The sequence below is a fragment of the Phaethon aethereus genome, assembly GCF_964289735.1.
Source record: "Phaethon aethereus genome assembly, chromosome: 19".
NCBI classification, from domain to species: Eukaryota; Metazoa; Chordata; class Aves; order Phaethontiformes; family Phaethontidae; genus Phaethon; species Phaethon aethereus.
The window spans coordinates 5004954-5030349 of NC_138595.1; the positions used below are offsets into that span (position 1 = coordinate 5004954).

At 59.8% G+C, this 25396-nt stretch overlaps 2 protein-coding genes across 2 annotated transcripts; both read left to right on the forward strand.

Annotated features, from left to right (window-relative positions):
- Positions 1 to 11391: 11391 nt before the first annotated feature.
- Positions 11392 to 12141, forward strand: BHLHA9 (basic helix-loop-helix family member a9; the record flags this gene model as incomplete). Its single annotated transcript, XM_082008466.1, has 1 exon — positions 11392 to 12141. The coding sequence occupies one exon, from the start codon at positions 11392 to 11394 to the stop codon at positions 12139 to 12141; it is 750 nt and encodes a 249-aa protein (XP_081864592.1).
- Positions 12142 to 14799: 2658 nt separating this feature from the next.
- On the forward strand, positions 14800 to 22283 carry TRARG1 (trafficking regulator of GLUT4 (SLC2A4) 1; the record flags this gene model as incomplete). The annotated part of the gene is made up of 2 exons (XM_082008580.1): positions 14800 to 15189; positions 21897 to 22283. The coding sequence occupies 2 exons, from the start codon at positions 14800 to 14802 to the stop codon at positions 22185 to 22187; spliced, it is 681 nt and encodes a 226-aa protein (XP_081864706.1). The 3' UTR covers positions 22188 to 22283.
- Between the last annotated feature and the right edge of the window lie 3113 nt (positions 22284 to 25396).

Below are 25396 nucleotides of genomic sequence, written 5' to 3' on the forward strand. Positions count from 1 at the left end.
CACGGCCACAAGAGCCTCGGCGCTTGCCCGGGGCTCAGCTGGGGCTGGCGGCGGGCACCCGGGGCTGGCGGCAACCAGAGAGCAGCTCCAGAGCTGCCTGCACCTCCAACACTGGCGTGGGGCAAAGGGGGTGTTTTCCTGGGGGAAGAGTGGAAGGGCAGAAGCGGGGTGGGGAGCACCACACAAGTGGCAGCGTGGTGAGGACTAAGAGAGCAGCCAGAGACCTTTGGTTGGGAGAGGTGAAGCCTACGTGTCCTTGGAGCCATGGCAGGGACCCAGCCAAGGCCGCAGAGCACGGGGCTGCGGTGGGAGATGCCAGCCGAGAGCCCGGCTGGCCGCGCTCCTCCTGTGCCCGCGCTGCTGGGCTCTCCGGGAGGTCTGGGCTGTCCCTCACTACTGCAGAGCAGCAGCTATTCCCTTGCCAGAGGTTGCAGAGGGGGAAAAGAAGAATAAATTAAAATCTTTCCACTCTCCCAACCAAAGAGCACAGCAGATCCTTCCCGCTGAGTGTCCTGAAGATGCTGCTCCTCAGCCCAGCTCAGCATTAAACTTCTCCCCCAGTATCACTTTCCCACGGGACAGAAACCCAAGATACGCGCTGCATCGGCCCCGCGCTCCGCTGGCAGCCCCAGGGCACGGCTGAGAGGAGCCCAGAGCACAGGGCAGCCGATCCAGCCTCCCGCCGTGGGGGAGCCAAGCAGGACACCAGGGCAGGGCAGGTCCCCCCCGCAGCCGCAGCGCCCTTGGCCTCTCAAAATACCAGACAGAGAAGGAAAGAAAGGTGGTGGCTGCTCGCAGGAAAGAGCCTCTAATACCAGATGAAGGCCTGGCCCAGCTATCGCATTGCATCTGTCTTCTGAGAGGGAGGAGATCGCAGCTGTATCTGCCAGCGCTGCAGCCCCAGGCTGCTCCTCTCCCACCCGGCCCCGGTGCCAGCGCTGCCGACACGGCTCGGCCAGGTTTGCTTCTCGCCACAGGAGCTGCGGAGGAGAAGGAAGAGGTGTTGGTCTGCAGTGTCGGAACAAAAACCGCCCATGGCAGAAAGCCCTGGTCTGAGCACAAAGGTCTCCCTATCTGCCAGATCTTCAAACAATCCCTGAACTTTGCAGCTGGAACTTATCTCGGGCAGATCTGCAGGACGTCCTCCTCGATGATTCTGCTCAGGCTGGCCAGGCTCCACTCCCCAACTACAGCCAAGAGAGCCAAGAATTGCTGCTGCTGATCTACATATGCAAATCAACCTGCTTAGAAACACTGATAAAGTAACTGTGGGTGGGAAAGCCAAGTCTGCTTGAAGACGCCTCTTGGGGATGCAGCGAGGTCGGTGTGCTCCCTTTGGCTGCTCCGGCCAACCTCCATGGGAGGACAAACCCAGAAGAGCCGTGAGCCAGGGGCAGAGGTGCCGTTTTCCCGGGGTGGATGCGTGCTTTAGTGAGCTGCCTTGGCTAAACCAGGCTCCGCTCTCTAGCTCAAGGGAGTATTCATCCCCTGCCAGCACGGGGGAAGGCATCTCCGTTCGCTGCTGCAGCGTTGGCCGCAGCAGACAGCATCCAGCAGAAGACAGAGCAGAGCCATCCGCTGGGATCCCAACTGGCGGCATCGCTGGCCACGCTGGGGAGGAGGAACCAGCCGAACAAAGAGCCCCGCTGCACAGAAGTGTCTTTCCAGGGATAAAAAAACCCAAACCAGATTTCAACAGACTTACGATGCAAATGTATTCAGGCCCCGCAGGGCACTTCTGGCTGTAGCCTAATGAAGGCTTCGTACGTGCCCTGCTGCGGCTCCTACCTGGGGACCACCGATAGCCCCACACCAGGCCACCGCTGCACCGAGCCTGGGGGGCCAGGGGGTCACCTCCGAGCCGAAGGGCTCGCCCCTGCGGCGGGTACAGCCTGTGGCACCACCGGCACCAAGAGGGGAACCGCGTCCCCTCCTTCCCCCCCGCAGGGCACCGCGGCAGACGGCGCAGCCCAGCGCCGCTGCCCACCGCCTGATTGCTGCTGAGCTGGGGAGCTCAGCACCGTCTCTGCCCCAAATACTGGGTGGGGGGCAAATACCCAGCCAGTGGGACCGTGCTCAGCTGACGGCACACAGGGATGCGCGGGGGATGCTGCAGCCAGACCCACCTCCTGCAGGTGAGATGTCGGCACCTCCGGGCCGATGAGAACAAGTCCCACAGCCGTGCCGGGGGAGAGGAGGAAGCCGCCCCGGGAACGCTCACGCCGATTTTGTGGATCTGGTTGGGAGGAGGTGCAGGTAGCACAGATTCCCACTGCAACCACGCTTAGCTGACGCGAAAGCTGATGGCAGAGGGGAGCGGGGCAGGGGAAAGCCAGACCCAGCCATGACAGCTTGCCAGCAGCACGGACGCACCCACCGGGGCCGCCTCACCCACCGTCCCCCTGCCCGGTGAGAGGGACAGGGACCCCCGTCCCACCACGCGTCCGTCCGGCTTGGCGTTCGCAGGGTCTCCTGGAAGAGGCATTTCTCTGCTCAGCAGATGCTGCGGCTGCTGCCGGCTCTGCCCCGGAGCAGAGATCCCGGTGGTGCCCGCGGGCAGAGCTGGTCACAGGTTTTCCCTTTGCTCTTCCAGCTCCTTTCCGAGCTCTCCACTATTTGCCCGTCACAGGGAAGTTACTCCAACAAGCAGCACTTACTGCTCTCATTTAAAAGCTATGCTTTTAAACAGCAACTGTTCTACTCAAAGGCTTTTTAACCTCGTGAACTTTTGCATTTATTTAGGATTATCTTTAACAGTGCCAACCTGCCCCAGCGTTAACCCTGCAGTGCCTGGCTCGGGCAGCACCGCTCTCCAGGAAGGCAGCTCCACGTCACGCAGTGGTTGCTGTCACGCTGTTATCAGGGGGGTTTCGTGGAGAAAAGCCACCTCCTGAAATGCCGCCGGGCCCCAGAGCAGATGGAGACAGTTCAAAGGTCCCCAGCAGGCATGCACACACACACGCTGGGGTTTTATCCTCGCCTAAGCAGTTAAAATTAAACACTGAGACTCTGCCTGGCCTTGCCTGGCCAGAAGAGGAACTTCCAGCATCTTCAGAGCCAAACAAGCGCTTTCCAACAGTGGCAAAATATGACGAAGTAAAAATAAAAAAAACCAAACATGAGGACATAGAGGTGGTAGATGGGCTCTTGGGGAGGGACAACTCCCACACACCCACCTCCCCGCTTCGGCACCAACTCCCAGATCCCCTCCTGGTGCTAAAGGAGGGGAAATGGATGCACAGACAATGCAACACCTCACCTTCCTGGGCGATGCAGGATCACGGCTCCTTCGCCTCTTGCACGCCACGACCTACCCCAGACAGAGAGATGAACCGGGATAAATTCTGGGCTTTGCTCACTATTTTCCGTTCTCCTTTTGCTGGGGTTTTAGGGGACTTTCCAAGAAAGGGATGAGGAACCAGAAGGGTCCAAGGGTGGCTCAGGACAGAGCCCTGCCCACAGCACTGCTCCATCACCTCCCCGGCTGCGGAGGAGTTTCTCCAGGACAGAGATTTGCAGTATTTGCAGGACACTTTTGCAGTATCGTGTGTTTGCCAGCAGCAGCACGAGCTGAAAGCAGGGACAGAGCAGCAAGAACAAGCCCTGCCTTTACCCAAACCGTGCCAGGAGCCCCCAGCACAACACCCGCGGCAATCCGGCCCCAGCCAGGCGCGCAGGGATGAGGCGGCTGATGCCCCAAGGGACTCCAGACACCTCAGGGCCCCTTTCCCGTCTCAGTCCTTCGGTGCACACACCGATGCCTTTCTGTGCTCACCGCCCTTCACGGCGGGGACCCCGCGGCTGCCGGCAGCCTCCCTTCCCGTTTCCCAAGGTACTAGCGAAGGCAGTGTGGCGGGGCAAGCAGAAGGGCTCATGTGACTCCAGGATCTTTCCATGACAGAAACTGTAATTCCAGCTAAACAGAGGGCTGGGGATTTCATTTACGGCACAGCTCGCGGCCGCAGCATCCTGCCGCAACCAGATCCGCCAGCCAACCCCATCATGGACTATTCCAGCTATGCCAGCACTCCCCACCCCTGAGCTTGCATTTCTGGGGTGTAGGATGCTCCACAGGGTAGGTCAGGGGCTCCCAAGCCCAGCAGCCTTCCAGAGGAGCTTCAAGAGCTCCCGCAGCATCCCAGCTCCATGACAGAGCCGGCCTCTTTCTCAGCTTCCCGAAGGCAAAGCAGGGAAACCCATTGCCAAGTTTGTTCCACCTCTGTGCGCGCGACCCAGCTCCCGGGCACAAAGCAGCACCCGATGAGCATCACCACGTCCCTCCTCTCGGTCACCAGCACAGCCGCCTCCCGCCCGCTCAGCTGACCCTCCCCTCGCGGGTACCAACCCGCGGCACCGGACCCTTCGCCCCAGACTCGTGCTGCGGCAAAAGGGAGGTGATGGAGGCAGCACCCAGCCGAAGCACCGCCGCGCCCCGGCACGCCGTGACCGCCTCCCGGCACGGCCACGCGCAGCACTGCGCATACTCGGCTGTGAGGCCAGCTGCGTGTTTAGCCGCAGGGACAGGTGATGGCCGAGATGAAGGGAATTTCAGTCCTTTCCACGCTTCGTTTTCAGCCATCTGCTCACTGACGCTCAGATTTTGTTGGTCCCGGGTGAGCTGGCACAGGCGTTATCTCAGATGCCAGGATCATGTATCTGGCTGTCACACGCGCTGCTCTCATGCAGCAGCCGCAAACAGGGGCATCTTGCAGATTTCCTCACTTTAAATCAGATTAATCACAAGCTGCTTAAAGGAAACCACTGTCTTTCCCTGGTAATTCCCACAAAGACAACATTCAACGCTCCTTCGCTTGCTGTCCAGATAGCGCTGCCGTGGGTTACAGGGAAACGGCGGGGGACCGACTGCGTTCAGCCACAGCCGCAGCACCGTTAAAATTCCCATTAAAATACTGAGGGACCCAGGCAGAGCAATGTTAACCGAGTTACACACCACCCGGACCGCTGGCAGCAGAAGCAAACAGCACTGCGATCAAGAATTTTTAATTATGTCTGAAAACTAAAGAGAAGTGAGAAGAAAAGAACGGGAGCACTAAGTTAACCAGCTGTCCGGAGAAAGAGGGATCCAGGCAATGGCCACACGGTTTTACTGTACTCTCAAATTCTGCTTTTAAATGTCAGCGCTCTCGGTGCACACAGGCGCCCTTATAATGTGCAACAAAGAAAAGTGCTGATGCTCGGGAAAGGCTCAGGACAAGGATGGGGAGAGCTCATCGCCGCCGCCATCAGCCGACCTCCGCGCGGAGCCCGGCCGTGCCGCGGGGTGAGGAGCCAGGCGCTCGGCGGAGGGGATGCTGCCTCCTCGGACAAGTGCAGGAGCTGGGGACCATGATGGAGACCCATTTGGGGAAGGAGGAGGAAGAGGAGGAGGAGGCCACATTTAACCACAGCAGATGCGATCTTGGATTTTCAAGGTCTTGCCCAAAAGACTCATCCTGACCGGCTGCAGAGGTCTTGGTCCAGCCACCTTGAAGGGCGACACGGGCCTGGAGGACCCCTCCGAGTTACGCAGCCGGGACCCTCAGGGGCTTACGCTGTGCTCCAGGGAAGCCCCTTAACAACTCCCCTCTGTCCTGAGAGCAGCTTGGCACAGTCCTGGGTGTTTGGAAACATTCAGGAGCATTACCCAGATATAAATAAAATGCAGGATCCGAGTGTAAATCAGAAGGATTTGCGCCGGTCCCTCCGATGCACTCGAGGCCCCTCGGCTGCTGAGCAGCTCTTCAAAAACTACAACTGGTGCCCACTGGTGGGGCTGGGGGTGGCCCTTTGAAGGCGACACATCGAATGCCCTTGGTCCTGCTGTGGGGCTGGGAGCAGGCTCCCACGGCTGGTCCCCATCGAGCGGGAAGAGGCACAAACACACGTGTGAGCAAGCCCGGCACAGTACGGAGACAACACCGAGAGCAGCCACATACTTTGGATGTTTCACCTCCAGACTGCTCAGGAAGGTGAAATGGAAACTGAGCCGTTCCCTGGCCCTGTAGACTAATGCAATAAATATAAATTATGCTAAATATTAAGCACAGTTCAACATCAGAGTGCTTGCTACTCAGGCAATCTTAAACCAGCACAATACAGCACCACCCCAAACAATTGAGCAACAACAAAATTAACTCAAGTCAGCTGCAGAATTAGCCACATAAAAAGTGGCATTCCCTAGCTGTCAAGGCTGTGTTTGAACCGGGATTAAAGCTGATGCAATAACAACTTCCAGGCCGCTGGAAGTAGGACAGCGTGACGGCTGACAGCGCTAGCTGGCTGCGCCTTCAGTGCCACGAAACAGCCAGTCACTCGCAAAATAACATCATCCTCAATCCACGCAGCGAAACGTCCCGGGACACCTCGCCGCCCCAGCACGCTTCTGCTTTAGTGGCTCCAGGACTTCCCCACAGGAGATCGCAGGGTCTCACCCAAGCGAAGGTGTCCCCGTGAGCCAGGTCACACCTGGAGGAAGTGACTCTCCTGCAGTGTCCCAGCCCCAGAGGTGGCTCCTGGGCCAGCGGCACATCACCAAGAGCCAGCTGCAGGGGACCGGCCAGCCACCCTCCCTCCTCGCATGCCCTCGGACGCGGCCTTGGCATGGGATGCCCTCAGAAGTGGGACAGGGAAGATGCAGGGGCTTGGGGTGACCTTAGCGGTGGGATGGGGACAGCACAAGGGCTGGGGGTGCCATTAGCCATTTGATGGGGATGGCACAAGGGCTTGGGGCATCCTCAGCCATGTGACAACATGGGGTGCCCCTGGCTGCGTGATGGGGACAGCCTGGGGAGACTGTCGGATCCTCTGCCGTGCCACAGCACGGGGTGCACCGACTGTGTGACAGGGACGGCACAGGGGCTCGGGATGGCCTTCGCAGCAGCGTGGCATGGGGATGCGGGGACGGAGCGGCACGGAGTGCCCTTGACCGTGCCATGGCTACGGCGTGGGAGCCCGGGACAGGCAGCACAGCACGAGGCAGCGGCGGAGGATGCCCTTGACCGTGCGACGGGGCTGGGGAGGCCCTCGTCCCTGCTGCGAGACGCCCCGGGGCGCCGGGTGGGGTCGGTTCCCCCTCGGCCGCGCCGCGGCCCGGGGCCCCCCCGCCGCACCCACCTGCCGAGGAGGCGTCCTCCGCGTCCGAGCTGCCGCCTCCCTCCGGGGAGCTGCCCGCGGGGCTCGGCGGCGGGCGGGGGGCGGCGGGCAGGGCCGGGGGCGGCGGCGGGGGGGCCCGGGCCAGCGCCGCCTCCAGGTAGCCCACCTTGAAGCGCTCCTCGGCCAGCGCCCGCTGCAGGCGGCGGAGGTGGCGGCGGCAGCGCTCCAGCTCCCGCTCCATGGCCCGCACCGAGCCCAGCTCCATGCGGGGCGCCGGTTCCCCCGGGAACTCCGCCTGCCAGTGCCGTGCGAAGTCCTCCCGCGCCGCCTCGCCCTCCGCCGCCATCCCGGCCTGAGACTTCCCCCCCCCGCCTCCGCCGCCGCCGCCGCCGCGGGGCCTGACGCCGGGGCCCGCCCCCGGCCCGCCCCGCCTCGGCACGGCCCCGCCGGGGCGGGGAGCAGCTCTGCCACCGCCCCCCGGCTGGGCGCCGGTGGAGGGAGCGGGCGGGTGGCCCGCCCGCCTCTGCCGCTCCCTCCCGGGGAGCCCCGCAAGCTGCCCCGGGCTCAGTACGTGATGGATTCCGGGAGCCCGAGCGGGGCGCCGGCGGGGGGGGGGCTGTATTCCCGGGCTGTTTCGGTCTTCGGTCCCTCCGTCGCCGCCCCCGGGTCCCCCCGGAGGAGCTGCCGGAGCCGGGCCGGGAGGCCGCTGTGCCGGCGAGGAAGCGGCGGGCGTCGGCGGCATCAGAGCAGTTCAGCGAGACATGGCTCCCGCCGCGGACAGTCCCACGGGCTGCAAGGAATCGGTCCCCGAGCCGGGAGCGACCGAGCCTCGAAGGCACGGGGCAGCTCCTTTGCCACGCAGCTGCCCTCCCACCGCCCATGCCTGTCCCGGCCTTTGCTATGGAGCTCTGCCCGTCTCCTGGCCATCCTCATCCTCGGGCCAGCGATGCCCTGCCTGCCCTGTCCATCTGAGGATGGATGGGCCGTTCCTGCCACACGGAGGGGCAGGCACAAACTCCCGCGGTGGGCAATGAAGGCCCACTTAAGGCTTTTTGCCCGCTCTGTGCCATGGTGCGTGTGCCCACTGGGTTTAAACTGCCAGGAAAGTGCATGCCCCCCAGCTCGCTCCCACCCCACAGGACTGGGCTTTCCAAGCCCATGCTTTGGGGAAGGTCAGCGGTTCCCTTACAGCACACGAGGTGCTGGGACACGGGACCTCATGGGGTGCCGGGGGCAGAAGCAAGAACCTCCAGGCAGCATGGGCGCGGGGAGCTGCCTTCCCCTGCCTCCTCCCGGGGCCCGCGTGGTGACTGGCTGTGGGTGACTCACGAGCCCGTGTCCCTTGTGCCACCTGGCCGTTCCCCGGCAGGAAGAAAGCGCCCTATTGATTTACCCACGGGGCCCAGGCAGTGTCGCAACAATCGCTGCCTCCTCTCCTTCCGTCACCACCCGAGAGCAGGGGCTGCGCAGGGGTGGCACCTCTCTGCATGCCAGTCCCTGGCTCTCATGCTCCGTGGGCTCCCTCTCCGTGGTATCCCTCCGGCGCAGCCGTGCCTCCCGGCACAGCCTTCCTGAGGAGGACGGGTAGTGCTGGGACACTGCCAAGCACCGGGCAGCCGCCCCAGCCCATGTCAGCTGCCCCCCTCACCACCCCACCAAGGTTTCGTCTCCGGTGGGGGCTGTGCTCCCAGATGGTCCCAGCAGCTCTCACCTGGAAGCAGCAGTGGTTTGGGGGTGCTGGATGGATATGGGTGAGGGGCAGGCAGCCCAGGGGTCTTTGCAGGAGCTGAAGCCCCTGCTCAGCGGCAGTGTTAGGGGTGAGGACACCCAAAATGCGCCTCTGGGCTGTGGGACCCGCGAGAGCTGTTAACGACGCTGCCCCGGATGGGCAGGTGCCCAGCGCTCAGCAGTGCCCCGGGTTCAGTGTGACACATGCTGGAGAGGGGGGTATCCCCGGGGGTCGAACCCCTTCATGGAGGCTTGGGAGGGGGAGAGGGGTGCCGTGAGTGGCCTGATTTATGCGTGGCGACGGATAATTACAGCTCTTTCATCATCTGTCAGGCAGATGGGCCTGGCGGAGCCTTACAACACATTTCTGGCTCCCTGTCTCAGCCCATAAATCCCTCCAGCGCACAGCGATAAATCAGCAGGGGCCGAGGGAGCAGGGCCTGGGTGGGCGTTCCTGCTGGCCTCCCACCCTGTAATGGGCACCTAGGTAGGAAGTGTCCAGGACGAGGTGGGGACGGCCCAGCGGGATGCACTAATTACAGGCGGCAGGTGGCATCCGATGACCCGTGATTTATGGTCTGGCCTTGCCCGCTTCCGAAAGCTGGGACCGGATCCCTGCAGGGCCAGGGCTGCTTCCATGCAGGACCAGGGCTGCCCGGAGCTGAGAGGCTGGGAACCCCCAGCAGTGCTCCCCAGCAAGCTCCTGAGGGCTGCGGGCAGGATGGGGACAGCCTCGGGGCTGCCGCCTGCCCTCTGCCCCTGCATCTGCCCAAGCATCGCCCTGCTGGGACTGGCTTTGTGCCCAGCCCAGCCACCTCCAGATCTGCTCTGTTCTGCACCTCCCACACCAGCAAAACCATCCCCACGGCAGGGATCCGTCCTGCTTAGCTGGGTTTCGGGCAGGCAGGTCTCTAAGTGGGCCTGGCATGCACGTCCTGCCAGCATTCAAGCATCCCGAAGAGCCTCTCACCCCTGAGCTAAGCTCGCTGCCTAAGTCAGTGGTCAGGGGGGCATCCACTCCTGGGCAGAGCAAGAGTGGGCGGCCAGAAGGCTGCTGGGGAGAACAAGAGGGCCATGGTGAGCACAGGTGAGTGCTGGAGAACATTTGCAAGCTTCACCTCCCTTTGAAGTCCTGCTGCCTGGTCCTCCCCTCTCCCTGAGGCCCTGGCTCCTGATTTATTGGGTTCCTGGAGCAGAGGCACCTAAATTAGCTCTGACTTCAAAGAGCCACGAGAGGAGAAGGGCAATAGACAAACAGCCCCCCGCTAATTGTGGCTATTGATCAAATGTGAGCTGGGACAATCAGCTAGGAAGGGATGGATCAAGGGGAACACATTCTCTCCAACATTGATGGTGTTGCACCCATCACCCCAACAATTTGTCAGACCCACTCCCGGACCATTTTTCAAAACATTACCCCTCACACAGGGAGACATTTAACAACTGCGCGCTAATAAAATGATGGGCAAACACACGTGGCGGCCCCATGCTGCCGGGAGGGCAGGGACCCGTCCCTCCCCACAGCCTCCAGACCTGCCGCACCTGGCAAGTCCCTCTGTCCCCCCGGCTTGGGGACGCAGGGAGCAAGGAGCTGCTGTCAGCATCGCCTTCCCCAGAGGAAGTGCTGGGCAGGCCCGGCAGCACCAGCCCGGGCAGCTCTGCCCCGGGGCTCCCCGCTGCTGGGAAGGGACAGGAAGGCTCTGGAGGCAGGTAGCACTTTAGCTCTTTTATCACCTGCCCCAGTCCCCCCTGCCACATTCCTGCTTCCTCCTCCGCAGGGCAGAGGCGTGCCAAGTCCCACACATTCCTGCGCTGGCTCCCGGGGGCTGCTCCTGCCCAGGCATCCACCTCCCCCCGTGCCCAGGGATGCTCCCGCCGGGGTGCAGCTGCGTGGGGCAGCCCTAAGGCGCTGTCTCAAAGGGAGCTCAGTGCTCCAGCCCCATTCCTGGGGCAGGAGTCGTTTTGTCTTCTGCGCCCAGGCACAAAACTCGCTGCTCTCCTCAGAAACCTCATCACTCCATGCCTCAGTTTCCCCTAGCTGGGAAATAACAGCGATGCTGCAGCACCAGTGGGCGTGGGGAAGCAGAGCCTGAGCCCCGTGCCAGGGTGGCAATGCCCCATGGGGCTCTGCCCCACGGCACAGTATAAAACCCAGGGAGGACCCAGCCGAGGCTGAGCGTAGGAGAGTGCAGAGCAGCTCGGGGAACTCTTGCAGCAACCAAACTCTTAGCAGAAACTGAAGCAACCACTGCAACGTGTGCTTGGGAGAGGTGCTTCCCCCCGGGGCCCACGAGCATCCCTCCGCAAGCTCTGGGCACCCCGGCACCGACGCTGCAGCCTGGCACCGTGCTCAGGAGCATCCCCGCGGGCAGAGGCCAGGCAGGGCTCGCCCGGTGCCTCTCCGCAAGGCAGCACACCTGCAGGCAGGTGAGGAGGGTGGGGAGGGAGCCACGTGACGAGCCCCGCAGTGGGGTTTTTAGAGGCGGCTGTGTATCCCTGGAGGAGTGTCTCCCGTACCTCGCAGGAGGCAAGGCTGCAGCAGCACCTCTCCTGCTCCCCCTCACCACAGCCATGTCCGGAGCAGCCGTGGGGAAAGGCACAGCTCCAGAGCCCGACAGCTTGGGAGAGGAGCTGGAAGTGGGGGGCACACGCCAGGCGTGCTACGGGCAGGGTCTGTGGGTCCCCCAGGGGAGGAAAGCAGCCGCCTGCCTGGGGGATGCCGAAGAGATGAAGGTGAGGAAGAGGAGCAGGCCGGTGCGCTCCAAGGCCAGGAGGATGGCTGCCAACGTCAGAGAGCGCAAGAGGATCCTGGACTACAACCAAGCCTTCAACGCCCTGCGGCTGGCTCTCAAACATGACCTCGGTGGCAAAAGGCTTTCCAAAATCGCCACCCTCCGGCGAGCCATCAACAGGATCACAGCTCTGTCCCTGTCCCTGCACGGCGCCGGGCGCTGCTGGCCCTGCACCCACTCCGAGTGCCACGGCTGGGCCGGGGTCCCTGCACAGGAGCCAGGGGCCAAGGCCAGCCGCCCCCAGCTCCCCTGGGAGCCCACTTACGCAGGCGCTGCCGGCTTGCAGTGCTGCCCTCCGTCCCCTCGCTACGCTGGGTTTTGCCCCGAGAGGAAGCTCCAGTGCTACGAGAGCCTGAAGGAGGATCGCTGCGTGCCCAGCCCTACCTATTGCTCCAGCGGGACCCACCACCCCGTGCTGCGAGGCCAGCAGAGGTACACAAGCCTGCGAGACCCCCTGGCCGGGATGGTCCCCTGGCAGCTGGGCTATTGCCAGAGCTGGGGACACCAGCAGTGCCTCCCCATCCACTGACCTGCGGGGCTGGGATGGCGAGAGGGTACCGGGAAGGTAACGCATCCGTGGGACAAACGGGGGGAGCGGGAAGGGACTTTTGCGTGAGAGAGAAGTGCTGTGGGACGCAGAGCTCAGCTGCGGTGCTGCCGAGAGCCGTGAGCCCCTGACACGCCGTATGGGACCCGAGTGCTGCCCAGCTGTGGGTCTCCACTCTGTGGGAAAACTGGGGAAGGTGGAAAGTCCTCTGGAGGTGCCAGCTCTGTGTTTCTTGTTGCGAGGTCTCACTGTTGCCGATTGTCACTGTTATTTATTCTCTCTTGCTTGCTCTGTGAGAAAACATGACTTAAAAACCCAACACCGGGGCACTGGCCGTTAACACGTGTGAGGTGGACAGATGGGCCGTGGGGATCACACTAAAGCCCTTGGCTGACTGGTCGCTCTGGCTCCCGCCGGTGAAGGAGGGGAGCAGAAGCCAGGAAAGGTTAGTGCCCTGGGACTTTTGATGCTAAGCTCATTGGTGCAGACGTTTGTGCCCGGCAGATTTGCGACGCCAGGCTGGGAGGGGAGACAGATGTCGGCTTTCAAAAAACCCACCCGTCCGTTTGCGGTTTCCTGCTGATCATGGCAAAGTGGCTCTGGTGGGACTGGCTGATAGCGTGCTCCCAGCCGGTCCCAGCGGCACGGAGGAAGGGAGAATTTTACCTGAAAGGCCTCTTTGGCCCCTTCCCTCCAGCTCAGAATGCTCAGACCAGCTGGGAAGGCTCCCTTCTGCCCAGGGCTCAGCAAACTGGAATTGCTACAGGAATTAGGCAGGGTTTTACTGCCGCACACGTGACCACCGGCAGATTTTTGGACAGGGTAAATCACGCTGCGCGATTCCCGCAGTGCTGAGCCCCGCCCCGAGCTCCTCCAGCCCTTCCACTCACCCCCAGTGCTCCCAACTGAGCCCCAGCACTGGCTGACAACACCCCAAGGGCAGTCCGAGCTCATTCCCTGCCAGGGGGGAACATGCTGGAACAAAGACCTCAACCCTCCGCTTCTCCAGTGTGCCAGTCCCTCCCCAGGGTCTCCTCCTCCCTAAATCCCCGGGGTGGGACAAGGAGCTGGGCGACGAGCAGAGGAAAGCTAGCAGCAGCCAGGAGAGAGAGCTCTTTGCTCAGCAAAGGAGCCTCTTTAAAGCGCTGATGGTGTGAGGCATCTTGGCTTTAATCTCCAACAGATGTTCCCCCTGCCAGGAGAAGGCCTGCAGCGATGTCTGCTGAAGGAATCCTGCTTCCCCCGACAGCATCCCTGCACCGGGCACCTTCCCCTGCGCTGGCTCTCCCCGGAGCAGCGCACGCCCCTGCTCTGCCCCGCCAGCACCCGTCGCAGGGGGAGCGAGAGCCCAGCAATACCAGGATTCAAAGGTTTAAGTGAAACCCAGCCCTAACCCAGACACAGATCTCTCCCTCCACCCAAATTCCCATCTCTAGTGTTTACCTCCAGCTTTGGTGGTCAAAGCAAGGCAGATGGAAGCAAATGGCCAGAGAGCCATGAGACCCTCCAAGGCAGGGTCACCCTGCTGCTCTTGGGCTCGCATGTACAAAATGCAGGTCCTAATTCTGTCCAGAGGCTGTGGGATGGGATAAATCCCGGTGGGGGCAGGTGGGAGGGCAGCAGACTGGCAGGCTCTGGGTAGTGCTGGGCATCGGGTAACAGGCCCCCGGGAGAGGCAGAAGGTGCAGGGTGTGTGCTGTAGGGAAATCCCCGACAAATTTGGAACTGAAGCGTGATACAGAATGGGTGGAAAACATTCATCTTTGCCAGGCCTCCAGGCTCTGTGAGTTTTTTTAGGCCTCCCTCCTGCCCCTCACAGTACCCCTGCTCCCAAGGCTGCTGTTATTTGCGTTGGCAGGGCGTAACCCACCCCTGCACCTTCTCCTTTGCAGGTCCTATGTAGGAACACAGTATCTGTCACTGATCTGGCATCCCTGTCCCCGGCTGCCGTGTCTCCAGGGTCACCCACGCGCAGTGAGGGCAGGGCGAGCTCAGCACAGCGTGCCCAGGGCCCCCCTCGCCCTGCTCCCCGGGGAGCACTGGAGCCAGGGTGCTGCTGGGCACCCGCACACCGCCCAGGGCCTGGCCTGTGTCGCATGTCCCCCACCTGCCTGGGGAAAGGTGTCAGCCAGCAGGGACCCCGAGGCAGCAGGACTGTGTGTACCCGCACCCATCACCAGCTGCCCTCGGCATCCCCCCGCGCCGCCGGGGCTGGAGGTGGCCACCGAGCCCCGCTGGCACTAGCCGAGCCCGTTAAGGGCTGGGCTCTCACGTACCGCTGCAGCGGAGGGGAGCCCGTGGGAGCCCCCGGGAAGAGCGGGGGGGGGTCGGTGGGGCGGAACAGGGCCTCGGGCGGGGCGGGGCCGGGCCGGAGGCGGCGGCGGACGCCCCGGTTTTCCCACCGCTCCACCCCGCCGCATCCCTGCCAGCACCCCCGGGGACACGGGGCGGGGGAGGGGCTGAGCGCGGCCCGGGGGGGCGGAGGGGGGAACGGGGACACCCCGGGGGCGGTCCGCGGCCCCGATCCTGCCCCGGGGGCTGAGCCGGGCTGGCCCCTCCTCCGGCACGGCCTCCCGCGGGGCGGCGGGCCCCGAGCGCAGAGCGGCGGCGGGGCGCGCTCGGAGCCCGCTCCGCCGGGCCATGGCGAGCGGCGGCGGCGCGCCCGGGGGCTCGGGCTCGGGCTCGGGCACGGCGCTGCCCACCCGCTTCCAGGAGACCGAGAAGCTGCTGGCGGCGACCGAGGGTCGGGAGGAGAAGGGCCTCCGCGGCTCCAAGTCCTTCACGGCCGCGTTGCCCGGCGAGGCGGAGCGCAACGGGCACGGGCTCGCCTACAAGTCGGTGTCGGTCGGGCACCTGGAGGCGGCCCCGCTCTCGCCGTCCCGGCTCAGCCTGGGCAGAGCCTCCTCCGCGGCCACCAGCACGGCGGCACCGGAGCAGGGCCGCCCGCGGGACTACCTGGTGCTCGCCATCTTCTCCTGCTTCTGCCCCGTCTGGCCCATCAACGTCGTGGCCCTCGTCTTCTCCATCATGGTGAGTGCGGGACCCGCCGTGCGCTCGGACCCACCCGGCGCCCCGCGCCGCCCCGGCGGCCGCAGAGGGGCCGGGGAAGGGGCGGCGGCGGAGCTGTCCGCGGTGCTGCACCGGCGGGCCCGGCCCCGGGCGGGAGGAGCCCGCACAGCCCCCGCAGCTCGGCCGGGCCGTGCCGCTGCTCGGCTCCCGCAGGACGCTCCGACCGGGCTCCGGGGCACTGAGGCGGGTGGAGGCGGGCAGGGGGCTCTCCGAGCCGGCGGGGACCCCCGGCGGAGCCCGGGACAGCTCGCGGAGAGGCGACGGGATGGAGAGGGGCGGCCCGGGATTTGGGGGTGGGAATCCGGGCGCGCCCGGGGCAGGGCTCCGGGAAGCCCGGTGGCTCCGGGCAGCCCGGTCCCTGCCGCCAGGCAGCCGTCCAGAGCGGTTCGCTCGCCGGGCTTCCCCGGGAAGGAGCTGCGAGGCGAAGCAAGGACAAGGGATCTCCCTCCGCACCTCCGAGCAGCCGAGCCCAGCCCTGCAGCACTGGGGAGACCCTGGCTGGGGGCTGGGTCCCGTCCTCGGACGCTTCAGAGGGACGGCTGTACCTGCAGCTCTTTTAGTTGCCCTGAAGAAGCAATTTTCTCCCTTAAACATCTCTCATGCCTCAGCAAATACACCAACATCAGAGCAGGGGAGAATAAAGCCAGCCAGCCTCCACCCATCTCAAGGTACAGGTGGCTCAGTCAGCACAGCCCTGCAAGTATGGCCACCCCCTTACCCACCAGGACGCCCCGCTGCTGTACAGCCCCCCGGGCACCTTTTATGCCCTTGATTTGCAAATCTTTTCTTTGAAAATCAGCTCAGGGAAAGCTATCACCTGCTTACTACACAGAAATACACTGAGAGGCACCTGCAGCCAGCACTTCCCCCAAAACCACCACCAACTTGAAGATAGACATGGGCAGTTGCCATGGAAAGCCCTCTAGAGAGACCAGTTTCCATTTTGAGGAGGAATCATCATTTCTGCCAGTGCCAGCTGTCATCTGCGTAGTACAGTTGTGTGGTGGAGCCTGTTTAGGCAGCATACGGGGAAGCCAGCCAGCCTTGTTTGGCTTTGCACTGCAACGAGAGGGAAAGCAGCCGGGTATTGCATATCCATGGTAATAAACAAGGTCTCTCATGAGGATTTTCCAGCCACATTAGCCTTCATGCAAAATAGATTCTCACCCTCTCCCTTGCAGGCGTTAGAGGCTCCAGTGTGGTGGGGATGTGCCTTGGGCCACATATACCCCATGGATTAGAAAGAGCAAATGGTGAAAAAAAGAGCAGGAGCCAGTTAATACTGCTAGACAGCGAGGTACCGGTGTGTATTTACCATGTCAAACCCAAAGGGAGGCAGGACCAACAAAGCAGTAAGACTATTTGGCTGCCCTCTGCTTCCAGGGCCCTTGACAGCATTGACCAGAGCCCACCCAGAGCTGGGGAAGGGGATGCCCAAGCCCAGCCCCATGGGGCCGCCGAGGCAGAAGGCACACTTGGATGAATTTGTTCTCCAGGACAATGTTTTTAGCACACACGGCACATTAGTAGTCAGTGCATGTCCTCTGGCCCCTTCACAGTCGCCCCTGCACTCCCTGTCCCATGGGACACTCGATTTATTACTGCTCTTTCTAGTCCTGGCCGTGCCTGAGCCATCACCACCCGCTGCCAGCCAGGGACCCCCTCCCGCTACCGGCGGAGCAGGATGAGGAGTGATCCTTGCTCCGTGCTGACCCTGGGGAGTCAGGAAACACCTGACTGTGTCCTCCTGCGAGCAGGAACAGCTCTCGGGGCATCAGCTGATGTTTCACCTGCTTACACCAGGGAGGAATTGAGTTCCCAGTGGCTCCCGAGGCTCCCACAGGCTTAGGCGTCCCCACAGAATAAAACCCAGGAGTGCCTGATCACACACAAATTTGAGCAAGAACCGGGTTTTTGCAATTCCCGGTGCCTAAGGGGGGGGGCAGGGGGCCTTTCCGCAATGTGCTGACGTTCCTTTAGCTCTGCAATTGTATTTTTCTTTCCTAAGTCAATGCTTTTTGCACATGAAAGCTTTTTTCTAGGTAATAAGCAGCAACCAGAGGAAAGCAAATGAATGCTTTTGGGTTTAGTGTCTCATAAATCATTTTTCAAAAGCTGCTCTCAGATCCCAGCAGGGCCTATGGCCAGAGGTGGAAAAAAAATCTGCTCTAGCCCCGAGCCTGTTCCTGATAATGCTGGTCTCATGGAAATGAGTTACCTGGAGGCTCCTCCACTGACCCTTGGATGCGTTTTCTTGACCAAGCGCGGACCTGGCCGCTCGAAGGGGTTCGGGTTCCTCCCCGCAGGGCAGGGCTGGCGGGCACAAGGGCAATGTGTGGCCTTGTGGGACCCGTGGGACCCGTCTCAGAGGAGTGCAGGGCAGGGCTGGGTACCACACACCCCACACTCCCCCCCGCCTTTCCCTTCCTACCAAAATGCAGCCACAATGGGGGAGGAAGCAGAGAGGTCACTTATCAGAGTACAAAACTCCGAACAAACGAAATGAAGTGAAAAAGAAAGGTAAATCCAGCCAGAGCCAGCATAAAGTAATGCCAAAGGCAATTCTGCACAGCACTTGGTGCCCAAAATAAGTACTGTCATTCCTGAAAGATGTGGGAGAAGTCAAACTTTCCTTACTCATTTTAAATGGCACAGTCATCTATCTAAGTCTGATGTTGACTTATACCTCTCTCAGAATGTTTTTTTCAACAAAACACAAGTGTGGAGGATTAATGATTTATTCTGAGTAACTGGTGGAAGGCAGCAGAGTGCATCCAAAGCCGGTTCATAAATTGGAAAGATTGCAGGGAAGAGGAGGTGACGATTCATCTCCTCCATCCCTGGGACTAGCACAGAAAAGTAATTGCCTTCCCCTTTGCAACGAGACAACTTAGGTGATCTATTATGGAAAAAACCCCTTCTGAACAGTAACTTGAACAGATAACAGTCTGAAAACAGGTAAGATTAATCACTCTTTGGAATCACCCAGACTTACCTGGCCCCATGGGTGCCGCGGTACAGCCCCACTTCCAGGGTCCTTCAGATTTTCTAATACTCCGCTGTAATACCGAGTCCCTTGGCACACACACAGCGACTCGCTCCCCCGTAGCCCTCGAGCCTTTCTGAGATATTCTGCCTCGGCGAGTCTCGATTAATAAACAAGATGTTCATGTTTTCATGTGGAAAGCAAAACACAGGATTAGTGATACTAGAGAGCTATAACCAACCGTTCCATAGGAATGAGTAATATATGTACAGTAACAAATACTCGCTAAACACCCCATGCCAATGCTGATGTATTTTTCATAATTGTTCAGGATAAATGAGCAGCAAACACTTCCAGAAGCTGTAGTGATAAATAAATCAAATTAGTTAGCCTTTTTATTTTCCCTAGAAGACAGAGAAAACTGCACGTTTCACTGCAATCTCCCACTCTGCAAAAATATTACACTTTATATGAAAATCTGAGCCTAAAAAAAAAAAAAGCCAAATGTCGGAAGCTGTCGGTGAGCAGGGCAGGGATCCTGTCAATCCCGGGGCTACCGAGTCCTCCCCATCTCTCACCACCAGCCCATGAGGCTTCATTTTGTCAGCTCCTGTTCCGTAATGGAAATAGGCTCTTGGCCGCACGCCATCGATTCGAGATACTGTCTGTCAAGCGTGCTGTCGAGAGCAGAAGGAACAAGGTCTTGAGCTCTCTCGGTGCCGGCGGTGGGGACGTGGCTACGCAGGGTGGCACGCGGGCGGAGTGGGACCTTTGCAGGGACGCGGTGGAAGCGGCCGCCTGTTTGAGGCTCCGCTGCATTATTTACGTGGTGATACAAAACTAAAACGGGCACGTGGAAACCTCCGAAGCTGCGTTTTACCTACCCGGGCACTACGGAGCAGCGGCCAGTGCACAGCCTGGGCTGGGGACCTTTGTGGTCGCGGTGCTGCCAGGAGGGCAGTGGTATTAAAGCAGGATGAATGGGAAACGGGGTAGTAACACCAAGTATTTCTGTGTTTGAATCCTTAGTGGCGTTTCACGGTTAGTGCTGGAGCTGTGCTAGGCCTCCTGACTCTTCGTTTTCTTTTTTTAAAAAAAGCACGTGGCAGGGGACCCTTTCCAGCGCAGTTGTTATTTCTGAGATACACATTTTCTGAAAGGAAAGTAGGATTGTTTTAATACACTTCCACCTTTAACTCTTTTTAACTAGTGAATTTATTTTTTTAACTCGGAGTTTCCCCGGCTTTAGCAGCCACGCTCCAAAGGGAGGAGATGGCACACGGTATGGGGCTGCGGGGGGCTGCCGGCTCCGCCGCCTGCCCCAGATCTCCCTCTTCTCCTGAGACCCGGCTCGGCCGAGGCAGCACGGCTGGAGGTGGACGGGGCAGGGACAGAAGCCTTTAAGCCACGTAAAAATGTTAAATACTTAAAAGCGTCTCTCAGGAAAGAGTAACTGCTTCAAGGCAGCTAAAGGATCCACAAAACCCTGTCCCCAGTGAAGTCAAGAGGAGTTTTGCCCGACTCCTCCACCGGATGCAGGTGACAGACCCGTGTGCTGGGCTTCCTCCTCCTCGCCCAGCCTGCCTCGCTTCTCTTTTCCCCCGCTCCAAGTCTTCCCAACCAGGTGAAAATGTTACTGATGGACCTTAAAACCCCTTGTCCAATTTCCCTCCCTCCAAACCCCCTTCCCCATGGGTTTCATGGGAGGCAGAAGGGCTCTGCGTGAATTCGGGAAGGCTTTTTGGTCCGGGGAGCCGCGCTAGTCGCAGACCGTCTGCCGCCGCCCGAGCGGGGAGCTCCTGTTTTGCTGATGGGGGGGCTCCAGCCTCTCCGCCGCGCGCGGAGCGGATGCTGACGCACGGCGAGTGATTTCGCCGTGATAAGCTCGCCGCGGTACCGCACAGCGGCCCTTCTGCTGAGTGCTAGGTCGTCCCTCAGCCAAGCGCAGGAAGCCCAGCACACGGCTCCGGCAGGCTGGGGAGCACCTCGGGCTTCTCCCTCCCCAGGAACTCTTACTCTCAGTATTTTTCACTCGGGAACCAAATGATTGCCAATTACAGGAGCAAGAAACAGGATGGTTCCTTGTTTCATCACTTACTCTGAAAGTTCACGATGCATCTGCCTGTTATTTTTGTGATGAGCCGTGCTTGGCCGGCAGGTTGCTGTGTGTGGCTGGCGTAGGCGCAGGCTTCTCTCGCCCAGCGGGCCAGCAGCGCTGCCGAGCACGGGCCGGTCGGAGAGCCGGCGCTGGAGCTCCGAGGGGTCAGGCCCCAGCATCGCCCTCGCGGTGCCGTCAGGCCCCTGGCGAGGTGCCCCTGAGCCCGTGCCCAGCCGGTCTCACGGCTTTCCCCTTTGGGTGTGAGCCCCAATCGTGCTCAACCCAGCCAGCCCCTCGCAGCCGTGGCCGCAGAGACCCTGGGGGAGCTTCACCAGCCCCCCCGAGACGCTCCCAGGAGCTGGATCTCTGCCGAGCCCCTGGGTGGCCAGCCCTGCCCGAGCAGTGAAAAGCAAAGTTTCCAAGGAGTTGTGGTCTCCCTCCACCCTGCGCTGCGATTTACCCCACTGTTCCCAAAGACAAGGACCGCTGCGATTTACCCCACCGAGAGCCTCCCGCTAGGACGCCAGTGCCCACCAGCATCGGCCCCAGGCAAGTCCTGTTCTCTCTTCATCCCTTAATGAGTCCACGCACAACAATTCCCAGGCACCTGCTAGAGCCTTCCCCCCTCCCATTCCTCAGCCCCGCCACAGCCAGGGAGCCCTTTCTTTTAGTCACAGAGCAGAGGAAAGCTGAATCCATGGAGCAGCAGGGGAAATCGCAAGGAAAGTAGCAGCAGACTAGAGAGGCTATACGGACCGTTCCTTCCCTCCCTGCAGCACACGCAAGAGCAGGAATTCGCTGTAGGAGGGCTGCATTTAAAAACAGAGATGGCGAACGCAACCGCTCTGTGTCGATGCAGAAATTCAGGGTAATGCAGAGGCACCAAAGCACACCCCGCCACAAGATGAAAGCCAGCACTTACTGCCCACTTCATCCGAGCCCGCTCCTCTTGTGCACACATGCAGCTCCGACGGCCAGCAAAGAGGCCACACGCTGCTTTGGAAATGTCACTGCTTTTTTTTTCTCCCAGGTTGTCAGTGATAGTTGAACTCGCAATATCCGTCGCTTCTCGGTACATAAATCTGCAGCAGGCGACGGAGGCAGGATGCTTTCCCTGTCCGTAAGCCGCAGAAGGGCAGCGGCACCCCTGGGGGACGCAGGGACCCCTGGGGGACGCAGGGACCCCTGGGGAGCTGCTCTGGGGACCGAAGTCAAGAATTTCAGGGTTTTCCATGAAAGAGCGAGGGGGGCTGCTGCTGGCTGGGGCTGCGCTGTGCCTCCCGTCCCGCGGCGGGGAGATTCCATGGCCATTCCAACAAAAGACGGGCTCGAGCCAGCCCGGCTCCTAGCCAGGGCAAGCAGAGCAGCATCCCGGGTGGGCTGCTCCAGGGACATCGCTTTGGCAGGACCGCAGGCTGTCAAAGCCGTGGGCTCGCAGAGGGGACTCGCGTGCCATCCTGCGAGCGCCCGGGGTAGCAGATCCAGCCCCGGTGGCACAGCAGCTCTTGTTTTGGGCACTACAGCCAGAGAGTCGCCCCAGAGCCACGGCTGTTCTCAAGAGCCTCTTTCTGTGTTTCCCCGCAGTCGAGGAACAGCGGGCAGCAAGGAGACACGGACGGAGCCCGGCGACTCGGCCGCATGGCCAGGCTGCTCAGCATTGTCTCCATTATCCTGGGGACCGTCATCATCGTGCTCTACGTTTCACTCAGCATCAGAGGTAACGTCTCCTTCTTTTTTCCCCAACCCAGCTACAGCAGGAGCCTGACGTGGCTCCTGTCTCCAGCCCGGTGTATAGGACACACCTGCCCACCATCCACCACCACCCTAGGGCAGGCGGTGCTCCCTTCCCACCCCAACGGCACTGGTAGGGCGTGAGCACCTGCATGGTCCGGGCTGGTTTGACCATCGCCAGCCGCACACAGACATGCAAAACACCTCAGAGAACGGGCTCCTTGCGGGAGCAACACACGCTGCTCGGATGGCCAGAATGGAGAACGCTCCTGTGCTGTCCCCTAGTGCCGTGGTGACCATACAAGGTCCCTCTGGTGAAAGGTCTTGCCCTGGCGAAGGCTGGGGTGGGTTTAGGAGCGTGTAGCGGGGTAAAAACTGAAGGGTTTCGGGGCACAAATCAACCTGCCCAGAAATGCAATCCCAAAATGTTTGGGGAGCCTCTCAAACACAAATCCACCTGCCAAAACCAGCATGACCGATGACAGCACAGCTCGGGCAAGCAGAAGCCTCAGAAACACTCAAAGCCCAAACCAAGAGCGCTGGAAGCTGCCCTAAGACTCTCTTTATTTTACAGTTTCCTAGAAGACGTTTTAGCATGCGAATACCTTGAAGAGGAGGAAGACAACTTTCCTTTTGGGGTTTTTACTTTCAGCCTTGCAACAAAAAATTGTCACAGTGTAGGTGGGCGGCCCTGGACAGCCCGCTCTGGCGCGCCGTCTGAGGGAACGCATGCTTCTACTTCACCGCCTCTTGGAAATGAGTTTGTACAAGTGATGGGATAAAAAAACGTCGCGAGAAGGAATGGGAATGAACACCGGACGCCGAGTGGAGAGGAGAAGGGGGAAATCCACTACCTCATTCCCCTCCAGCAAAACTCACGGAGTGGGGAGACAACTAAAATGCAAGAGGAGGAGAGAGTTTCAAGAATGAAGCTTATTTTAAAAGAAACATTTAAGGCAAGAACAGGACATTTTGAGGAGTCCTCCTAAGAATTTTGGCACAAGTCACTGAATTTTTGGGGGGTTGTTGGTTTTTAAATCGTCAAATTCTCTGTCTCTACAAAAAAAAAAACCCACAAAGCTCAAACTGCCATCGGGAGCTGAGAGCTGTTCCACGGAGGAGAAGGGAGAGCAGAGCTGCAGCAGGACCACGGCTCTGCTCCAAACGAAACGCAGCCGCAAAAGCTGGAGGATGTGGTGGGTGCTTTTGTATTTTTGATGAAAAAAAAAAAAAAAAAGACAATGACCATTTGCATGCTTTTGGGAATGTTCTCCATGTCTGTCCCTATGAGCTCTTTTATCACTTTGGGCAGATCTCAGAGCTGGCAGAGCAGGATGTTGCTGCATGAGAACACCAGGCTCCTCCTCACCCCAATCCCGTGGTGGGGTTTTTTAATGGAAGGAAAAATAATGCTTTCCCTGTGAAGACACACGTTTCTCTCTCTGTGCACCCAAAGTGAGGTTAATACTCGTGGCGCTGAGAAAAGAGCCTGGTTAACCTGTAGCAGCAGTACCAAGGCACGGGGAGCCCGTTCTACCCACTTACACATTTCTGTCACATCACGTCCATCACACAAGAGCTTCAGCGTGATCCAGCCCCCGCCACTGTCAGTGCTCATCTCCCCGACCCTCTTGGGCTTCAGCTTAGGGCCTTCCAGGAGATTTCAGAGGCACGGAGGAGTTTAAGATTTTAAGATAAGAGTTTAAGTTCAGAGTTTAAGATAAGTTTAAGTTTAAGAGTTTAAGACAGGTGCTCCTGTCTCTGCACCCCTCACACGCTCTTCCTCGTCACTGAAAATCTCCAGCATCTCCGGAGCTGGCTGGGGTCAGTTCCACAAGTAGTACTATTTTTTAAATGTTTTATATTTAACATAACAAGAAAACAGACTTTTCTCTTCCTGATCTGCCTATATGTACCCCGCGCCCTGCCACGTCTTCCACGCCGCACGGCTCCTCGGCTGTTTCCCGCGGGATCCGATCCCAACACGCTCCCTCGAGCCTCCATCCAGCCCTAGTCCTTCTTTTCCCCCTTCGCCTTGTCCCTGCCGCGGGTTGTTACTGGGCTTGGTCCTCTCTCCGGCCACCCAGACTATGCAAAGTTTCATCGCCTGTTATTTTCTTCAGGCTGTGCAGGTGGCTCTGGCCATATCCGTTGGCTCCGGCCATATCCGTTGGCTCCGTATTAGCTGAGCCTCTCTCTCTTACCAGAACTTTGCGGGCCCAAGTACCTGGCCAAGAGCTGCACTCTCCAGCCTTTCTGTTGTCTCCAGCTGACAGCCTGGGACCTAGAAATACAGACTGCACGGAGAAATACGGTGCTTCAGGGCAACTCTGCTCCCACCCATGAATCTCCTGAAAAAACACCCCAAATCTTAGACCAAATCTAATGCTTCCAAGGGCTTGTCTACATGGAGAATCTACTGCACAGCGTAAGAAACTTGACAACACGGTAGCTGCTTGGCACTAACTTCTTCTCTGGAGTACGTGAGTGGGCACGCGTGCGCACGTGGGGCTCGCACGGGGCAGTGGTCCACTGTAAATCCACGCTGTAGTTGCTCTGCAGTAACTAATGGGCAACGCCATGGGCATTGCTGTGAAAGTTCTCTTGTCACCTGTTTGACTGCTGCTCTTTAAGGTGTTTTCTTTTGCCAGGCGGTATTTGAATCCGGGGGATAAGAAAGCCAAATCCCCTGGACACACTCTTAGCATTTTTCTCTACATTAAAAGGGATTCCAGGGACTCACAGCAATAGCACATCACTACAGCACTTTCTTGGGCTCCCTTCCTGTCCACCCCTTTGCCAGAGTTTTATCACAAACCATTGGCTTCTAAAATGGACCAAATTTGCAAACTTTCTTTTGCAATTCATTTTTTGTGAGCTTCAGCAAACAGGCTCCCACCCGCAGCCGCTGCCAGGGTGCCCCATGGCATCAGATCTCTTCTCCCTGAGCTCACCAGAAACCCTCCCTTGGAGACTCAAACTCTCAATTTATGGTTGATGGAATCCTACCAAACCCTCCAAACGTTTCCTTCTTTAACCCTCGAACCTGAAAGGAGCTTGCTGGGAAGCAGGCATTATTTTTCCTGACGTGCGTAAGGGCAGCGGTGCCTGGCTGCGCATCTTCTGCCCTTCGCTCTTTGAGCTGCTGAAATTCAGCTTGTGGTAAGAACCGAGCAAGCTCCTCCTTGGGCAGGAAGAGCCGACGTTCAGGGAAAACTGCCGCAAAGAGTTATAGTACTTGAGAGCGCCAAGTGTTTATTAAGCAAGAATTTAAATGCTCTTTTATCATTATATAAAGCCTTTCATCTAAAGTGCTTTACCACATTTAAAGGATTAAACCTTGCCACGCCCCA